This window comes from Ahaetulla prasina, chromosome 3, assembly GCF_028640845.1.
Source record: "Ahaetulla prasina isolate Xishuangbanna chromosome 3, ASM2864084v1, whole genome shotgun sequence".
Classification (NCBI taxonomy): Eukaryota; Metazoa; Chordata; class Lepidosauria; order Squamata; family Colubridae; genus Ahaetulla; species Ahaetulla prasina.
Window position 1 is genome coordinate 184,684,969 of NC_080541.1, and position 20,780 is coordinate 184,705,748.

Consider the following 20,780-nt stretch of genomic DNA (forward strand, 5'->3'; position numbering starts at 1 on the left):
CTGTTTCTCAGGGTTGAATAAATAAATCTAGGCACTGCTATAACTTTGTGTATTACATAGATACGGAAATTGCCAAATGAAATAGCCCAAGGCTTCTTGTACATGTTAAGGACTTGTTTGGTGCCTTTTATGAATTATTCTGCATAAAACTAAGTATTTTAATAGCTGGATTTTAATACATAGATTGGAACTGTAATTTCATGAATAAATTAGGGTGAACTAATTAACATGAACAGGATTGATGCCTGAAAGGGTAAGAAATCCTCATATGGTCTTAGTTTTAGAATATAACAGTTTTTACTCAAAACTAGAGTGGTAATGAATATAGCATTAATACTTTTCTGGATTTATTGCAACATTTGTGGCACCTTAAAAATTGACATAAGGTCTGGCTGATCGTATCTAATTCATTAAATTAAACCGATACATAAGGTTCCTTTTAACATTGTTCCAGCTAAGAATTGGAGTCCTGTATGGAAAAGAGGGGTTCCAGCACTATACTTAAGATTCATAAAGCACCTCAGCATTCTTGTCCCACAATAAATATGCCGTTATGCAGCATGAATATGATTGCATTTGCTACAGTAGAATATGCTGCAATGCTATATAAAAATCATTACCGTACAAATATATACTAGGAAGTAAACCTTACTGAATACAGTCACATTTATGTCCTAATAAGTATATATAAGATTCAACAGTAAACTTGTTCTACTTTTCCTGATTATTGTTATGCTTAGAGTGGAAATCTATTTTGCTCTTTTGCAGCTTCCCTTTACTGTACTTGGAATGTTCCTTATGCTGATATGATAACTTCAGAGTGGCAGTCATCACAGGTGAACAAAGGTAATAATTCCTTATTAAAGAATATAATTTACAGTTTTTACATTTCAGTTTTGAACTTATGTGTATTTGCATAATGCAGATTAGATAGTTATTTTCAGTAGTCAAAGCAATGCATGCAGAGATTCACCTTGTAAGAAGCCTGAGATACTAGCACTGGATATATATTTAAAGTTTAATTGTGAAATACATTCATGGGTCAGTGGATGTATATTATTCTTTTCAGTCTCAATGCAGTGGAGTATGAGTTTAACTCTTGAGTTTTTATTAGTATGCTATCACTACTCACTTTCGATGCTTCATCTCTATTGCTTGTATCTTATTTCTATATGACTTGGTGTTTAAAAATAAGAATAATTAAAGAGTCAGATATCTTAAGGATCATGAGCTTGATACCGGTAGTAGTTTGTAGAAGACTAAATTAGTCTATGAAATTATTCCAGACTATAATTTTATAAATATTGTGTGGTAAATACTATGCTGCAAGAAAACATTAACATTTCAAGGATTGTTATAGGTTCTTCTTGGAACTTAAGTATTTGATGCACAAAATCTGCACCATTAGGTTGGCTGAAGTTATAATTTCTAAACAGAAAAATGAAACATACTTTCTTGCCTTTATGAAATGAATTATGGTATACAATTTCATTCCTGTTGTGCATTTTTTTAAAAAAAACAGCATAGAATAGTGGAATGGTTTACTATAATGTTACTATAATATCAGTTAATATAATATGGCCAGTGTAGCATATGATTACACTGCTCAACAAAAGCAAAATCTGGGTAAAAAAAGCAGGTATGGTGTCCCCTAGGATTTTGTCCATTCTCCAGTGTAGCTGCGGAATAGGCCAGGAATGGGTATTGCTACAGTCAGATCTGCCCAGAGACTGAATCGTAAAATTCTTAGGCAGGCCCCTTTGCCTCTCTCTCTCTCTCTCTCCAGTTTTTCTGCTCAGTCCGCCCGATAGAGACACCTTTTTGTTTCTCTACGACTATAGTGATTAATTCCTGGCTTATTCAAGCCTAAACCCCCACCCATTTTTTCCTTTCTTCTTTCAATTGGATCTACAATTTTTTCCCCCTTTCTTCTATTCTGGTGCGCGCTTCAGGTGGTTTTCCTTGAGAGTTGATCATTTGCCCTTTGGTACTGCCACTGCTATCCAGGCCCCCTCGACATCAGGCAGAGGCCTGATTCTTTTCGCGGGGGAAGCCTTGCCACCTGGATGCTTAGGCAGCTCTTTTCACCTTGCCCCGGAGTGTGTTTTTCAGCGCTTAGTCACCAGCGATGCATCGTCAGCTTTAGCAGGCGGGATTCGGAAGGAGCGGATTCTCAGTGCAGCCGCCATTTTGGGGCGCCCTCAGCATTTCAGCCTCCTTCTTGCCACCGCCAATTTGCATCAGGAGCCACTTTCTCTCGCTGCCGCCGCCATTTCCAAGCCGTGCCTGTCAGCTGCATGGCCGAAGTTGACTCAGGCTTCTTCCCTAGTTATTTGGCTTGGCAACTAACCAGCCTTACAGTAGATTTTCGCAGGGCAGCAATGAACTCTCCAGATCAAGATTGCCTCATGGGAGGCCTCTCCACGCCATTGCAAGTCATTGAGTGAAGTGGCGCCCTCCTTCTAGCCATGTCTGGGAGACTTCTGATCGCTGCTGGCCTTGGATAAGATTTAAAGCGGCACGGGGCAGTGCTGTATTAGGCCGCCAGTCTTTGGGTTCCCTGGGTGAAAATTCGGCTTTTGGCAGCTGGCTAGCCCTAGATTTGCTCTAGGAATGCCACCCCTGTGGAGCAAACCAGTCAGTGGGTTTTCCCAGGTAGAATATAAAGGTCTTTGGGAGCTGGCTAATCCTAGGTTCACCATAGAATGCTGCCCCTGCCAAGCAGGCCTACATCTCTGCTGCGTGTGTGCTGGCTAACCAGTCTTCCAGCATTGTCACCACCGCCTCCCTCCTCCTCCTCCTTCTACCCTTGTGACTGCCATGTTATCAGCAGGGTCCCTGCCCTTCTTTAAGCAGGGCACTACCTGTATTTGGAGGAAAGGATTTGAATTTTAAACATATTTTGTGCCATCACCACAATGGCAGATAATTCCAAAAGGGGGGCAAAGTGCCTTGCTCAACTCCTGATCTGAGTGCGGAAGCCTCAGTGAGCAAGAAGGCAGCCTGCAAATCTCCCAAGGGAGGCAAGGCAAAACAGGCTTCAAAGGCAGAATTAAAGGACAGAGAACGGAGGCAGAGAGCCCTTGATAAGCAGGTCTCCAAGGCTGAAAAGCATCAGGCTGAATTGCAAAAGCCTTCTCACAAATCTGAACTTTCTACCTCCTGGGCCTTCAGGCCAGAGCAAGCAAGCCCCTCCCCTATATCATCCCAGGATTGGTCTCTAGGTGGTGCAGGTGGTCTGTCCCCTAATCCAGTTTCTCAGGATATCAGGGATAGGGATGCAAGAAATGACCCATTTGCCTGCCAGGTAGTTGAGACAGGCCTTCAGCTCTCTCAGGCCAGGGCTTCGGCTCCTAGGGCCTCCCCTCTGCTACCCCCTACAGGCTTGCCCACTCAGGACAACAGCTTAGCAGACTTGCCTGATATCTTCAAACAACTTATACCTCAGGCAATCTCCCAGGGCATTGCTGTTAGCTTAAATCAGCAGCGCCCAGCCTCATTGGTTTCGGAATTACTTGTTCTCCATCAACAGGTTCCACTCCTAATGATCCTCAGGACATTCAGCACTCTTCTTCTGGCCATTCCTCTGTCAGTAATGATTCCTTTTTGGAAAACAATTCCCAGAGAGGTATCGACTTCTCAGATTATGAGGGGCTAGCACCTGACACTCCTGTCTTTACAGGCCTATTTCCTCAGGGGCTATTAAGTCTTTGCTGCATAAGACGAAGGCCACAGCCCATCTAACAGAGGCCAGCAAGGGCTTTGGTGACATCTGACCCTGACCACAACCCGGTTCTCACAGCCCATAGCAGAACAACATTTTATTCTAGCTCCTCAGCTGTTTCTGGACGTTGTCCAGAAACAATGGTCTAATCCTGCATCGCTTCCCACTCCCAGCGGGAACGACAAAAGGTTCTACAACATGGCACCAAACTTGTCGCAGTCACTGCAACTACCCTCGATAGATGGTCCCATTTTGGCCTTCTCTTCACTTTCTTCATATCTGACTGGGAATGTGGCCAATGGATTATGGGCGGAGGATAAGAAATCTGATTTGATGTTGAGGAAAACCCACCAGGCCTCTGCCTGGGCAATTAAGGCCTGCGCAGTGTCCTCCTCCTTTGCCCGTACCGTGTTTTCCTAAAAATAAGACAGGGTCTTATTTTCTTTTGACACCCCCCCCCCAATAAGGGTTTGGCCTTATTTTTGGGGAGGTCTTATCATTTTTGATGTGCAGGAGGCAGCAAGCCCACCAGCCCCACCCTCTCTGTCCCACCACCTGCTTGCCTGTGGCTGCAATGAACCAAATTATCCACACAAATCAGAAATTCAAACCTTCCAACTTCCTGCAAAAAAAAAAAAAGATCTCGCGAAGTTGGAAGTAGTCCCAGAGACTACTTTTCTTGCCCTGCACGTGGCAGTGGAGAATGGAGCAGGAAAGCAGGTTAGTGGAGAGATGTGGCTGGCTTGGGAGGGGTGGTGGGGTAGGGATCTCTCTCACACACACCGTCTTTTCCTTTAGAATAGGATGAGAGGCAGGAAAATCCCTCCACCCCATTTTCAAGCCGTTTATAAAAACGCCTCATTGGAGACTTCAATGTTGCAATCCTGGAATATACTGAAGGCTTGGAATGAGGTGTTTTTTGCGAATGGCTTGAAAATGGGGAGGAAGGATTTTCCTGCCTCTCACCTTGGTTCTGAAGCTCAGCACAGACTGTGAATAGGATAAGAGGCAAAATCCCCCCTCTCCATTTTCAAGCAGTTTGCAAAAACGCCCCATTCCGAGCCTTCAATGTGAATAGGCAGGTGCGAAGTGACCTCCCATAAAGGAAGGCATGGAAATCCATATACCTGGGACATCAGAAGAAGCCCTGCGAAGAGACGCTGCTGCCGATGTGCATGAATTGTGTATGGATTTCCATGCCTTCCTTTCCTGTTCTGTGGACAGAATTGTCTGCTGTAACTGACACCATTAGTTAAGGAGGGCGCGATGTGTGTGGGGTGCATTGCTTGGCCTCGGGCTTCTTTTGCAGCCTTTTGCTTGCTGGAGGCGGGGCCTGAGCAGCACCTGCGAATCAGCTGTTTCTTGAATGGCAGCTGGAGTGCCTCAGCTGATTTCATTAAGGGACCGAGAAGCCCTGAGATTACAGGGGAAGGGAAGGGCTGTCTCCTGCCATCCCACCCCTTCACTGGGGCTTATTTTCAGGGGAGGGCATATATTTATACCCACCCTAAGAATCAGGCTTGGCCTTATTTTTGGGACATGTCGTATTTTTGGGGAAACACAGTACTATGCCAACTACAATCTAGACTGGATCCCCAGGAGACTTGCCTCCATCAAGACCTTAACAAGGTCATTGCAGCAGCTCAATTTTCCACAGATGCAATTCTGCACTCTGCCAAATATGCCTGCAGAGCCCTAGCCTCCTCCATAACATCCAGGAGGCTTTTATGGCTCCATCAGTGGGCCATAAATGGTCAGTTAGGTCAAAATGGAGGTTAGTGTCCGCTCCCTATGTGGGCGGTATGCTTTTTGGCGATTCCCTGGATCCGATATTGCTCGAGGGAAGGGATAAATGGAAGGTACTGCCTTCAACGGTCAGGCGAGCAGACTGTTGCCCTGCCCCCTTCTACCGACGGCAGTCCTTTTGTGCCCAGGTCCACCAGCGTACCTCCCAACAAAAAGAGATTTTTTCCCCAATGACAGGAACAACAACGGGATTGACAGGGTTTTAGGGACAGACCCAGGCAAAATTTCTCCACCAGGCAGCCATTTCGAGGTACTGGCACCCGTTAGTTCCATGGGCAGAAGTGACTCAGCTGGCGACCCCCCCAGAGGTTCAAGCGGCGGACGCTTGAACCTCTTTGAAGACCAGTGGCTGCAGACAACGACCGACAATTGGGTCTTGAACATCATCAGATTCGGTCTCTTGTTGGAGTTCCTCTCCAGTCCCCCGAACCATTTCATGCAATGCCCTGTCTCACACAACAACATCAAGCGGGGCCTCATGGAAGAGGCCATCACTCATCTTTTGGAGATCCAGGCTATAGAACCAGTGCCTGACCTCCAACGGAGACAGGGGTTTTAATCAATCCTGTTCATTGTACCGAAGTCTTCGTGGGGCTGGAGAACGATCTTGGACTTAAAAAATCTAAATTCCCACTTGGTCTACAAGAGGTTCAAGATGAGTTCCCTCCAGTCCATCTTGGAGGGAATTCGTTCAGGGGACTTCCTGGCATCAATAGATTTCTCAGAGGCTTACCTCCACATTCCAATTTCTCAGGTTCTGTTATGCAGAGAGGCACCTGCAATACAAGGCCTTACCCTTTGGCCTGGCCTTGGCCCCCAGGGCCTTCACAAAGGTCTTGGCCGCCCTCACAGCGCACTTGAGAGTAATCCCAGTGCGATTACAAACTTATTTAGACGACATTCTGGTCCAGGCTTCCTCCCTTCCCAGGGCCAAAGAAGACCTGGACATAACAATTCAGACCTTGCAGGGACACAGCTTCCTGATTCAACTGCAAAAAAAGTCAGTTAGACCCTGCCACCATCATCACCCACTTGGGGGCGATCATAGACTCCTCCAAGGGGGAGGTTTTCCATCTCCAGACAGATGGGAGAGCATAAAGACACTGATAGTCCAAATTCGACAGAACCCCAGGGTTCCCATAGCAACCTTGTCCATCCTTTTGGGCAAGATGATCTCATGCATAGCCATAATCCCTCACAGCCTCTAATGGTTCATGCTTCCTCACCAGAAGGGGAAGAGATCTAACTCACTGACCAGGGTCAGGGTGTTATTACAAGTCCTAAAGTCATTCCGCTGGTGGCTATCCTCAGCCCTTGACAGGGGCACTGTCTTCAGAGAACCCTCCCGGATAACTATCACATCAGATAGAAGCCTCTATGGGTGGGGGACTCACCTTCACACCAAAGTAGCACAAGGTCGCTAGTCCCTTCAGGATCTAGTAAACAACATCAATTGGCTGGAGTTGAGAGCAGTTCATCTGGCCCTCTGTCACTTTCAGGATTCCATTCAAGGGAGACACATACTTGTCCTGACCGACAACATCATGGCAAAGACTCATGGCAATCGCCAGGGAGGCACTCACTCTTGCTCCCTCATGGAGGAATCCTTGATGCTCGGACAGTGGGCGGAGAGAAACACCCTCTCCCTGAAGGCAGAGCACATTGTAGGAACATCAAATGCCCAGGCAGACTACCTGAGCAGGACAACAGTGGAAAATGCTGAGTGGCGTCTTCACCTGGTGATCTTTCGGGACATCTGCGACAGGGTCAGTCAGCCAACAGCAGACCTGTTGGCAACACCAGAAAACTCTCAGCTGCTTTGATTTTTCATGAGATTTCCCATCCCAGGGACGGAGGAGACCAATGCCCTCCACTGTGATTGGTCACCAGGTCTCCTATATGCATTCTCTGCACTCCCAATACCGGGGGTGATTCGGCGAGTAATTGCAGGCAAGTCAGAGGTCCTCCTGGTCGCTCCTCATTGGCCAGACGGCTGTGGTTCGCAAACTTAGTCAGCCTCTTTGCGGCCCGGCCCTGAAGAATACCTCCGGAGAAGATCTCTCTCAGCCAGGGGGTCTTGGAACACCCAGAGCCACAGTGGCTCCAACTGACCACCTGGCACTTGAGGGGATCCTCCTAAGGAGAGCCAAGTACTCTGACAGGGTCATCACAACGATCCAGGTGGCCAGGAGACCATCAACCACCAGGATCTACAACGCCGCCTGGGTGGGATTTGTAAGATAGTGTATGAGGCACTGTGTTTCCCCTACTTCTGCTTTTGTCCCATAGGTATTCGAATTCCTGCAAGATAGTCTGGAAAAGAGGCTGTCGCACAGTACCATTCGAAGGCAGTTTGTGGCCTTGGCCACTGTACTCTCCGGCGACGACCAGGGTCCTCTTACATGCCACCCTGTGATCTGCAGATTCATCAACGGGGCTACAAATTTGAGGCTTCCCACTATTCACAGATATCCAACTAGGGAGTTGTCAAAGGTCTTGCACGCCCTTATGGAGCCACCCTTTGAGCCCCTGCAAACAACAAGCCTCAAATATCTCACCCTTAAGGTGGCTTTCCTGGTGTCTGTAACATCAGCTAGGCGCATATCTGAGACGGCAGCTCTTTCCAAGAGAGCTCATCTCTGCATCTCTGCGTCTCGATCCCTCCTCGATCTCATCCCCAAGGTGAACTCCTGGTTCCACAGGTCCCAGGAGTTTATTCTCCCAAGCTTCTGTCCAGGGCCATCCCATGTTCTGGAGAGATGCTGGCATACCTTGGATGTAAGGAAGGCTCTCAAGGTTTATATCAAGCGAACCGCACCCACCAGGAAATCTGAGGCTATGTTCGTCTCCTTTTGGACCACATCTCTGGGCTCCAAGGTGTCATCCGCGACCGTTGGTCGTTGGATAAAAGCATGTATAGCCGAAGCTTATCAGGCGCAGTCCATCCCTGTACCCAGCTGGATAACTGCGCATTCGACTAGAAGCGCAGCTACCACTCAGTGACTGTGGAATAGGCCAGCCCCACTCTAGTATAATGGGGTCTGGAGCCAGCGTTTACTAATTTCTATTTAAGCCTTTCTTTCAGACTCAACATCACTGAAAAACTGAAGAGAGAGAGAGGCAAAGGGGCGTGCCTAAGAATTTTACGACTCAGTCTCTGGGCAGATCCAACTGTAGCAGTACCCATTCCTGGCCTATTCCTCAGCCACTGAGAAGTGCCGTTCAGGTAAGACAGCGCTCTGTCTTGTCTTAGTTATGTTGGTCTTAGGGGTTTTCTGGCATGCTAAGAACATTAAGTGCTAGTCAATATAATTCTGTGGCATATGAAGATTTGTTAGCTTGAAGCAGTGATTGCGAAAATAAATTGGTATCCCACTTAGTGTAGATTTCTGCTGAACAGCTACATGATAGCTTCTTGACACAGATTCAGTTATACTATCTACATCTTTTTGTTTGAATCACTATTTTTATATAAGAAATCTCTTCAAAGCTAGAATTTAAAAAAGCAGATTATCTGGGCATCTATTTATTTGTTCTCTTTGCCAGTTATAAGGGAAATCTATGATTTTTTTGCAACTAAATTACTATCACTTAATTGGAAATATAAGTGGATTTGGCTTTGTATTTGAATAGGAGATTACATTAATATATTACTTTTGTTTGAACAGTGTCAGTATTGAATCAAATAATCTTCCTATAATATTTCATATATGTGTTCTGAATAATTATATATAAGAAGCTTCAATAATTAAATTGTGGAATTTAAGAGACTGCTAAAATCTCCTCCTGTCTCCCTGCATTTTTAAAGGGTTACCTTTAAAAAACAAATTATATGAAATTTTTTTAGAATTAAAATATGCTATTTATAGAGCTAGAGTGTGCTAAGACAACCAATATAATTGTCTGATTGCGCAATTAATAGTAATGTTTTAAAGGATTGGTTCCATTAGACTTTTTTTATCTTTGTAGAAAAGTACAGTAAATGTCTTCTCTATATATTAACCAGAAGAAATAAAAAACTGTAGTGGTGTCCTAGTCCTATTAATACTTTGGAAATTAAGCATTCAAATTTCTATAATACATTTTTGGTAAGTTATATTTAAGCTCTTGATAATGTTTTGCTTATCATAATGGCAACCCATTAGTGCCGCGTAACGGGGGTGAGCTCCCATTACTTGTCCCAGCTTCTGCCAACCTAGCAGTTTGAAAGCATGTAAAAAATGCAAGTAGAAAAATAGGGACCACCTTTGGTGGGAAGGTAACAGTGTTCTGTGCGCCTTTGGCTTTTAGTCATGCTGGCCACACGACCACAGAGACGTCTTGGACAGTACTGGCTCTTTGGCTTTGAAACAGAGATGAGCACCACCCCCTAGAGTAGGGAATGACTAGCACATATGTGTGAGGGGAACCTTTACCTTAATGTTTTGCTTCTAAAATAATTTTCTGGCATTCTATTAATGTCAATGTAATATTAGCAGTAGTGACATACAATATGGTAAGAAGCATGAAAGATGATGCATGGAATGTTGTTCCTCTTATAGACTTCAGATTTATGGAATACTGAAAACCAATATAACACTTTAAAACCCTGCAACAACATTTTTCGTACTGTGTAAAGGCAAAACATGCTTGAACTACTTGAAATTACAACTACAATTTCCCATATCTATTTCTCTAAGCTACTTTAGTGAAGTTATTGTCTAAATAAATTTATAGAAGAGTGTATGTATCATATCTAACAACAATTTTGTGAATGGCCACTATCAGGGTACAAAGTTAACACTGTCTTTTCAACATTTTATTTTACTATTAATCGCACTGTTGTCCTGCCCATAAATAGAAAAAAACCAAATTGGATGTGTATTTAAACTCCTATATCGGGGTTATGTACCACACATCTATAGCATATTCCCCAAAGCATATATCTCAATCAGTACATTGGTTTTAAGATTACAATATTAGTCTTTTTCTTCTGAAGCAAGAAATTAAGTAATTTTCAACATTTTATTTTACTATTAATCGCACTGGTGTCCTGCCCATAAAATATAGAAAAAAACCCCAAACTGGATGTCTATTTAAACTCCTATATCGGGGTTATAGGGTTTTTTTTCTTCTGAAGCAACAGATTAAGTAATTTTTCTGGAAATTGTATCCATAAGTCTTTTCTAAAGGAGGCTGTCATTATGTAGGATCTGTATATGGAGAGAGCAAAATTTTTCAGAGTTTAAGAAATGGGACCCTTCTTCTCAATTGTTTTAATGTCAGTTGTTATATTCAAAAGACAGAAAGAACACATCACCCAGTTTTTTGTTTGCTATCCTAATTCTAACTCTAATTTGTTATCCTAATTCTAACCTTTTATTCCTGAAATATTTTTCAAACTCTTAATAAAAAAATCTGCATGCTCTTTTTCTTGTAAGAAAAGTTCTCAGTCATAGACTGAGAGACTTGGAAAGCATCGTTTAGACATTGAATCCAACCCTCTGTTCAGTGCAGGAATCCAAATCAAAGCAGTTGTGACAGAAGGCTGTGTACCCTTTGTTTGAATGCATCCAGTGATGAGAAACCCACTTCCTCTCTGCTCATTTGGTGCCGCTATCAAACAGCTCTTACTTAAAAGGCATTTTTCTTTAATCGTTAACAAGAATATACTATCCTGTAATATAAAACTATTATCCCATGTCTGTACACTAGATCCTAAACAACAAATCTTGGTCTTCTTGTGGTTGAGATCTTTTCTTAAAGATAGTTTTCAAATTCAGTTTTCTCTTTTTTTCCCCATGATCCATGTCTTAGTCATTATGATCCTACATTTTTTTTCTTTGAAACTCTGCATGTATTCCATGGAAGTCTGCAAGTTGCATTCAGGAGCAGTTGCAAAATATTACCAAAACATCCAATATATTGATTTGCATTTTGGGCAGAAAGGACAGAATAAAAATATTACAAATGTTATGCTTTATTCATTCTTAAATACACCAGTATAACTATGCATAGTTATCTGCATAGCTTAATCTGCAACTTTAATTACAATTTTATATTTAGTATACAACCATTGTTTGTTTGTACTTACTGAAATATCAATTTCAGTAAATAAAAAAGTCCTTTGTACTGGCAAGAGAATGTACTGGGATAAATTAGTAAGAAATGATCATTTTAATTTTCAGACAGACAGTATTAATATCTATAGAAACATTGTCTTGCAATCTATTTTTAGTTGGTTGAAAAATTGAATAAAATATTTATTTAGTAAACAAATCTATTTAGCATTTTATGTAGACAATTCCATAGCAAAGGAGTAATGCACACATCTTTTGGTGATTTTTTCTCCTTTAACACCCAATTTGAATATTGCTTACCAATTCAGTAGTATTAAATGCTTGGTGCCTCTCTGTCTGTCTGTCTGTCTGTCTGTCTGTCTCCTTTCCCTCCCTCCCTGCATGTCTATGTGTGTATCAATGGATTGATCTAATTGAAGGTAAACTGTTTCAAGTTATGCTTCTGGTAATTTCGTGAACATGCCATTTAGTTTTTTTTGCCTATAATTATAAAATTCCCAAACTATCCAGATATTAACTAGGACTTTTTTTTTGGTGCTTAGCTTCTGAAATCACTTAAGGTTGGTATATGCTGCTATCTGCTAGTTGCATATATTTTAAATGATGTCTGGGAAAGGACCTGTCACACACTCCCTTTTATTTGTAGTTTTCCTTTTAATGATGCATATTGAAGAAAGCAGGATGGATGGATTTGTGGTTTTTGTTTTTGTGTACAAATAAGTAATATGATAGATTAAAAATGCTTGTATTTAAATTCATAGTATATTTATGTATCACCAGATACTTGTAGTTGACAAATTTAGGCAACATGCATTGCATTCCCTCTTCCAGTTGTCCTTAAACAAAAAAGGTAGGTTGAACTAAGACAGGGGTCTGTAACCTTAAACACTCAAAGAACCATTTGGACTGTTTCCCATAGAAAAAAAAACACACCGGAAGCCACAAAACCTGGGTGGGCTTGGCCAACTCGATGTCACTCACTCCCCCCAGTCACATGATCTCTAGCCATGCCTACCCAGCCACAAAGCCATTCTCTGTATTTCTCTCTCCCTCTCTCCCTATCTTCCCCTCTCTCTCCCCCTCTCTCTCCCTCCTCCTCCCACTTCTGTATCTCTCTGTATCTCTCTCTGTCCCTCTCCCTATCTTTCCGTCTCCCTCCTCTATCTCTCCCCAGTGTCTCTCTCCCCCACTATACCTCTCTCTCCCCCTCTCCCTATCTTCCCCTCTCTTTCCTCTCTCTGTGCATCACTGTGTGAGTGTCTCTCTATGTCTTCTCCCCCTCTCTGTGTATCACTGTATGTGTCTCTCTATGTGTTGTGTCTTGCCCGCTCTCACAGCAGCTGGGGCCTTCTTATCTGCTCCCGAACACGGAGGAATGTATGCCTCCCGGCCCCAGTCCTGGCTCCATGCCCAGACAAGCTGAAGAGGAGGGGGCACCTCCCGGTCCCAGCCCTGGCTCCATGCCCAAGCAGGCTGCAGAGGAGGGAGCACCCCCCGGTCCCAGCCCTGGCTCCATGCCCAGGCAAACGGAGCAGCTAGACCCCTCCCCCTCCTCCACAGCATGTGAGCCTGAGGAAAGTTTATTTCCAACAGCTGCTGATTGGAGTGACCCTCGCATCAGAAGACTGGATAGGCGGAGGCAACAGAAGGAAGGGAGGGGCAGGCCTTAATGAGTGCTGAGTCATGGAGCCACACCCCATGGCCTATATAAAGGATCTGCTTTCTGGCATTCTCTGAGTCAGGCAAAGTCGAACTTATCTTGCTGAAGTCACTTTCTGGTCTCCTGCCTGCTCTGAGGACTTTGCTAGGACTTTGGGCAGAGCTGCAGAGGCAAGCCTGATTCGGATTTCCCTGACCCGGCCGTCAGCGGAGGAGTGGGACATGACACTATGTCTGTCTCTCCCCCCTCTGTGTGTGTGTCTGTCTTGTCTGTCTCTGTCTCTCTATCTATCTCTCTCTCTGTCTCTCTCTCTCTCTCTGAAAGTTGCGGCTGGGCCAAGCTTGGGGTGCTTCACTTCTCCTTTTATTTCTTCTTTTTGGAAATCTGAGCTGGCTGAGGAAAGATCGCCAGCAGCGGCAGAGGCTTTCCTTTGGGTGACAGTCCTCCTCCTTCCCCCCTCCTTCTCCTCTCGTGACTCCCTGACTGGCTGTGGCTGAGCCAGGAACATACACACATGTGGGGAGACCCTCCACAACCGAGTGCCAAAGTGCAGCAAAGATGCGTGCACTTAAGGAGGGCCTTAACAGGACACAGCTTCTCTCCTGCACTGAGGCTTCGGCCATTGCCTTGCCGTGTTGTCCCCCACCCCCAGCAGCTCTTCGGCTGAGCGCGGAGGGCGTGAACTCCATCCTGAAGAAGCAGGAAGTGAAGGCTGCCTTACACGCAAATGTGGCACAAAGGCAGGTACACGGTCACTTCGCTCCTGCACTGTCTGGCAACCCTCCTCCCCCTCCTCCCCTTGTGAGCCCCCGGCCGGCTGTGGCTGAACCAGGAGCGTGCACATCCACGGGGAGACACTCCTTAAGCGAGCGGCCACCTGCTCCGTGTGTGCCTTTCCCACGCTTTGGCGCTCACTTGTGGGTCTCCCCATGCATGTGCACGCTCCCGGCTCAGCCATAGCCTGCCAGGGGATCACAAGAGTTCTATGTCCTTTGTACACTATATTCTTTCTTGGTGGCAGTATTACAAGGCTATGTAAATTGTTCACACATTTATTCACTCATTTTTGCTTTATACACTGAAAATGTTGTTTTCATTGTGAGACATGATGGTGCTGATATGGTTGGTGAAGGAGATAAGAAATAATTGCTTTGATAATTCAGTTATTCCTAATAATTTGTAGGAGGGCAAGAAACTTGGTAAAGATTTACTGGAGGAAGAGATATGATTTTAAAAAAGAAAATGGAGCAAACAAGGAATAACTACTACAACAATGTAAGGCAGACTAAAATGCAATAGATAAAGGTTGTTAGAGTACCATAATGTAGGGATGGACAAAACTGTGCTGGTTTAGAGTTAGATTGCTGCCTCCCAATTCAAATACCATTAGTGTTAGCATAACAGCCCTCTGTGACTTTATACTGGATATGTATACTAATAATATCATGAATATTTAATTGGTAGAACTGGGGGAAGTATATATTTCAGTTTTTAGGCTATCTATAGAATGCTTTACAAACTCAGGCAAGGTTTTTGGGGACAAGCAAGAACAATTCTTTTAGTCTGTCAGATCTTTTATTTCCTGAAACACATGACCTTTTTCTCATCCTTCCAAATAAACTTTGTATCATTGAAAAAATCCTGAAAAATTGATTAAGACTACTTCCGAGTGATCCTCCAGCTGGGAAGCTGATAGTAATGTAAGTAGTGAAAAACAGAAATGAAGGAAAACATGGATTTAAACTGTTTAAACATGGACTAGATCCTAATTAAGTCTTACAATCTGTTTCAGCAGGTAGCAGGATCTGGCTGTGGGTTTATTCCTACAATTTCCTTACCCTGGTTTGGAGATGGTTCACTTATTGGTGGTTCAGGACCTTTCGTCACAGTTGAATCGCCATCTTATTGCCAGCTTTCTTCTGCGGTAGGCTGAAGCCAAATTAAGAATATAATGTTTTCCACTAAAAAACAACAACAATAAAACATTATGTATCATATAGAGAAAAACTCACAAATATCAACAATCTGCATAGTGCCCTCTACACATTCTCATTCCACATTTTCCATTGTGGTTGTCCACAATGAGATTTCATTGCCAGCTTTCTTCTGACAATGAGATCAGTGGTGGGTTTCAAAAATTTTCGCTGTCGGTTTGGTGGACATAGCTAGGTGGGGGCATGTGACTGACTGGGCATGGCCAACTTGATGCCACTCACGCCCATGTCCACTCAGTCACATGACACCCCCCCCCACTAGCCACGCCCACAGGAAAAGGTAGGAAATTTTTTGGAATTTCCAACTATCTACCTCCGCCCTCTCTTCGCCAGTCGCCTCCGTTTCCCTTCCTTTAGCAGCCCCGGCCCTAGCCCCGCTTCCTCCCCCACCACCACTGCTTACCTTCCATGGCGGCTGGTCCACAGTACGGAAAGCAAGCTGACTGGAGTTTTCGGTGGCCCCCAGCCAGCCGCCGCTGCTGGAAAGCAGCTGGCAAAGAAGCCTCCCAGCCGCTGCCTCTTTGAGAGCTGCTTTGTGGCTGTGGCGGCTGGCCACAGGCCACCGAACAGTACAGGAGGTCATGGAAAAAACTGCTGCTGTTGCCATCAAGTTCTTTGAGCATGCACATCCCATTGGACTTGCAAGGCAATGGGATGCACGTGCGCGAAGAACATGGTGGTGATGAACATGGTGGGCGGGGTGAGCGAGTGGCGACTAGGGGACCGGTTCGGGGGTATGGCCAGCCAGCCATCGCTACCAGTTCAGCGACCTTGGCCAAATTTCCACCAACACTTCATGCGACCCAGTGTGAACCGGCTGAATACCACCTCTGAATGAGATGGAGATTCAACTGTGAAGAATGTGTACTACTCATATGCATTTCAAATCCCTTTGGTGCTCTGCTTTCACTCAGAAGCTGGCCCCAGGTTGGCTTTGGCCTCTCTCAGTAGTGGGTAGATAGAAAATACATACAAGTGAAATTAATGACAAGAACAGCAGTGGCAGCAGTTTGACTTTGGGGCAGACAGGGAGAAGGGTGGATAACCACCACTTTGGTGAACGGAAGTTGTAGTAGCATGGCATGCCATCAGATTGTAGTGCCCACTCTTGTACAGTAGCATTGAATTGGATTAGGCTCTCATGCTTTACTTTTCTTAGAAGGCATCAGGTGTTGTAGTGAATGGTATAGTATGGTGCTAAGAGAGTGCTTCTTGTAGGATGGGAGAAGGATGCCTAAGAGCATATCACTTTAGGAACAGGTGATTGGTTTTGGAAAGGTTTTGAAAGCAAGATTTCCTACTCCCAGTGAATCCCATTCTACATCCTGAAGATGTAAAGATAAGAAAACTAAGCTTAAGATTGGTTCTTTGTGCTGGGAAAAAGCAGTATGCAACATCATCTCTTGCTGCAAACACTGTTTCTTCCTAATCCAGATCATCCAGTTACCAAATAGGAAAGATGCTTTTTTCTATGCAGGGAACAGTTTTATTAACTTTGCTACAGAATTGTGGCAACAGTATCAATATTGGGGCAAAGATACGGGAAATGATGTACAGTAGTTTTTGTCTTGGGAATAGGAGAAAAACAAATCCATAAGCATGTGTGCATAAGTATCTTATCTGGTCTTGGAAGCTAAAGAAGGTCAAGGTTGGTTAGGACATGGGTGGGAGAATAAAACAACTTGGAAGAAAACAATAGAAAATCACTTGTATATTGCTAGATGTATATGTCCGACTCATCTGAAACAAAACTTTATTGATTTACATTATAATGAAAGGAAGCATCCAAAGGAATTTTTTGAGGTGATAAAAAGTCTTGCATATTTGGTTCTATAAGAAGAAAGATTGAGAGCCTATTGGTTAATTTGCACAGCATTTTACAAGAAGTATCACTGATATGTCTGATGATTTAAGCGTTGTGGTTAAGATTCAATAGATGTAATATTGACCTCTGATTGTCCAATTATAATAGATATTTTTGAGTAGTGTAGCCTGAATAGAGATCAAGTCTTAACAAGTGTAGATGGGCTCCTTCTCCTTAAGGCAAATAGAACTTTTTTAAAAATGCAGCTAATCCTTGAGTTACCAAAATTTCTGTCACTAAGTGATGCAGTTGTAAAGAAGAAATTAATACTCTGACTTAAAAGCAGCAGGAGCACCTAAAATACTTTCTCAAGTACTGCACATCCAGGCAATAGGGGCTTTGGAGATCTTTTTTGTGTTTTTCTCTCTCAGATGCTTTCGAAGATGTTGTCTTTGCTGCTGTGCCTGTGGAATGGATGGATGCTTGTTTCTGCAACCCAGAATGCGTCTACCCTCCCTGTGAAACTGTGGGCTTGTTTTCCAAAAGGAGGAGCATCTGAAATAAAGTTGACATGCCGCATGCATGGATTATATGCCAACAGTTCCAATCCCGGAGTGTTCCAGAGCTTGTACATATTCCATGCTGCTTCAGACTCAGTCAGCTGCCATTGGAGAGATTTGGCTAATTGTACTGTCAAGGCCAGTGGAGAAATTGGACATTTTTGTTATGACATGCAAATGGACAGTTCAACTTTCAATATACCTGTTTCATGCCGACCTTTGCCAACACATTTGGAGTCCCACAGAACTGGAAAGAGCGTAACCCAGAACAATTCATGTGACATTGCCCTAATTTCTGCTGCTTTATGGAAATTTGGTGCACCATTGCATCTGAGAACTATTGTTGGATCCCAAAATGATAAATTTCTTAAAAATCATTTGCAGCTATCCTTAATTTCACCTTCTGGGAAAAAAACTACCCAAATGATTGTTAATTGGGAATCACATGACTGGGAATTAAAGGGAAGAGACTTAATTAGACAGGGACCCCCAGATTGGGTAGTTCCAATTAAAGGAACACATTGTGATCAAAGAGCATCCTCTGTTAAGTTTAAATTCTATGGTCATATTTCCATAACAGAAAAAAATAGTGAACAAGGGTTGTATCAGTTAGAACTAGGCTTTCAAAACAAAACAGTTCTTCAATTTAACCCACTGATCACAGATCTTCATTCGCTGCGCTATATGAGAAATCCAATTATTGGATCTCATGTATTAAAATTAGATCAGCCTGAGCAAATTGTTAGGAACCCACAGACCTCTCTGAAGGAGGTACAGATTAATTTTGAAGGTTTGAATGTGTCACAGAAAGTGCCCCAGTGTTCTCCCTTTCTTGATGTTAGCCACAGAGGTTGGATAGAATGGGTTAAAATGTGGGAAGGAGTACACCATGGAGAAAGAATAAAAAGGGAATTGTTAGATTGGCTGGGTCCCCTGGGGGCGGGGGTTTCTTTTATAGATGCAGCCAACATAGAAGTATTAGCTAATAAACTTTCATATTCCACAAAACAAATAGGAAAACTTACTGCCCCGTTAACCAAATCTTTCTCACAACTCACAAAACAACCACAAGCTATCAGTAAAGTGCTTCCAGTCTGGGAAACAATTTTAGAAAATGATAACATACTGATAGTCTCTGGGATTCAGTCTCTTCAAAATAATGTTTCATTGGCTTTAGCATGTGGACAGGCCCAGGTAATAACCCAAAATGTCATCATGGATATGATTCGAGAAGCTAAGGCAGGAAAAATTCCCATGGAGGTAAGCAATTTAATTCGACCAGAACTCACACCAGGTGAAATCGCTTTAGAAGCTTGGTGGAGACTGCTAAATGCGTCTTATGACTCTACTCAAAACATATTGAGGTTATTCTTAATAACTGTGGAGGCCGCTCAGATTATTCCTATCTATCCAATAGTGCCCCTGGGATTCCAGATTGACAGAGACTTGGTCATGTATTCCAGAGACTCTAATAAATGGGCACACTTGAGGGATGGTGAGTGGCAAAGCGTTAATGTGCAGGGCTGTGTTAAAAGAGAGAATTTAGGCTTTGTATGTGATGATAACAGTTTAGAAGAGCACCATGAATGCTTTTCTCCTCAGCTTATAAATAACTCTCATTGTTCTTTTGATGTAGTCCAAGAAGAAATGTCTACTGTTGTATATACTGGCAAGGGCTGTATTTGTGTTAGAACTCCATGCGAATTTATAATCATTAATAGTATCATCATCCAACCTATGCTGCCATATATCAATCGTTGCTTTTGTAATATTAGCGTGATTGTAGGATGTGATTTCCAATTTCGTGTTCCTGTTTGGACTGTGCAACATATGAAAGCCTATCCCTCTTTATATAAAGAAATATTTCCTATTTCACTTGGATTTGGCCTTTCTACTCTTAAAAATCTGCTTTCTCACCCCTCTCTTAAGCAAGAATTACTGAAACTCAGAGATATGGGTGAAAATGCTGCTCTTGAGATTCACCACAACAATCAGGAAATTGCCCAGATTGTAGCAAAGGTTACATCAGCTGGAGACCATGCCTGGTGGGAGGTGCTCCTGGGATGGTCACCAAGTTCAAATGGAGTACTAAATATTGCTCTACACCCTATTGTGATGATTTTAATCTTTCAAGTAGTACTGGTGATTTGCTTATTGTCATTGGTCGGGTGGATGAAATGGCAAGCAAGTAGATTACATTATCTACAGAACCAGATAATTTCCACCGAAACAAAGATGTGATGGAAATAATTGCCAGGCCACCTGCCATGAAAAGGGAGACATTGCTGTGTCATGTCCTTTTGAAGGCCATACTTATATTCTTAGTTTGTTTCTACTTATTAAATGTTCAATTGTTAAATGTTTACTACTTTTAGAAAAGAATGTTTGTAAGTGTTGTGTTATAGCTTGTTGTTGTTGTTAAGGAAAAGTGAATGTCTTAGTGCCCAAATCTCTTGGGCGCACAAAACCAAAAACTCCTTATGTCCCAATGTAGTCAGGATTGCTGTTTACAGCTTTATAGTTGATAAAATCATATATGTTTCAGTCACAGTTCTATTGGTAAATACCCCAGTTCAATATTTAGTGCTCTTCTTTTCTGGAAATAGCTTGGGCATTTCCACTTTTCTATTTGTCATGGAAAACCTTAATATCCTTCTTGGTAGAGAGATGGTTCTGCTTCTTGAAAGCACGAAAACCCAGTATTCCATTTATTTCTATTTCAGATGATACTTTAACACATTCTGAAAAAAATTGACTTAATCCTACCATTGAAGAACCTTCTTATGCATATGTTAACTCTCAATAGACACTGCCTGAGTTTTTAGGTCACTGCACTAATTCTCTTTTAATGTCTTCCTTACGTCAGAGATATTTTGGTTGTGATTTTATCTATTACTGTTTTTAATAAAAATGTTATTTTGTTGCAGTGTCTACTTTGTTTTAATTCATGAGAATGCAAGGATTCCTATTGAATATTCACAAGTGATCAATTTTTAGACCCTGGTGATTAAAATTGATCAGCACCTTGCCCCTTTTGATTCACAGTAAGAGAGGTAATTAACTCTGCAACTTTCCTAGAGGTTCACAAATGTTTTGAGGGTGATAAGAGGGAAAATCTCAGGGAATTCTTACTGTCTTTATGCCCATATAAAGATGATTGGATGAAGGGCAAT

The 20,780-nt window shown here is 43.0% G+C and overlaps 1 protein-coding gene across 17 annotated transcripts in view; it reads left to right on the plus strand.

Annotated features, from left to right (window-relative positions):
- PPARD (peroxisome proliferator activated receptor delta) overlaps window positions 1-20,780 on the plus strand; it is a 69,672-nt gene that overhangs the window by 12,337 nt on the left and 36,555 nt on the right. For 6 of the 17 annotated variants that reach the window (XM_058175318.1, XM_058175314.1, XM_058175315.1 and 3 more), the window contains one exon: window positions 769-846. Coding sequence is in view for 8 of the 17 variants with exons in the window: in XM_058175304.1 (XP_058031287.1) it covers window positions 17,479-19,848 (2,370 nt within the window). In the remaining 9 variants the exon portion in view is untranslated. Of the gene's footprint in view, window positions 1-768; window positions 847-8,603; window positions 8,757-17,478; window positions 20,514-20,780 lie in introns of those variants that run through there. The other 11 variants (XM_058175304.1, XM_058175301.1, XM_058175306.1 and 8 more) reach the window with 4 other exon arrangements.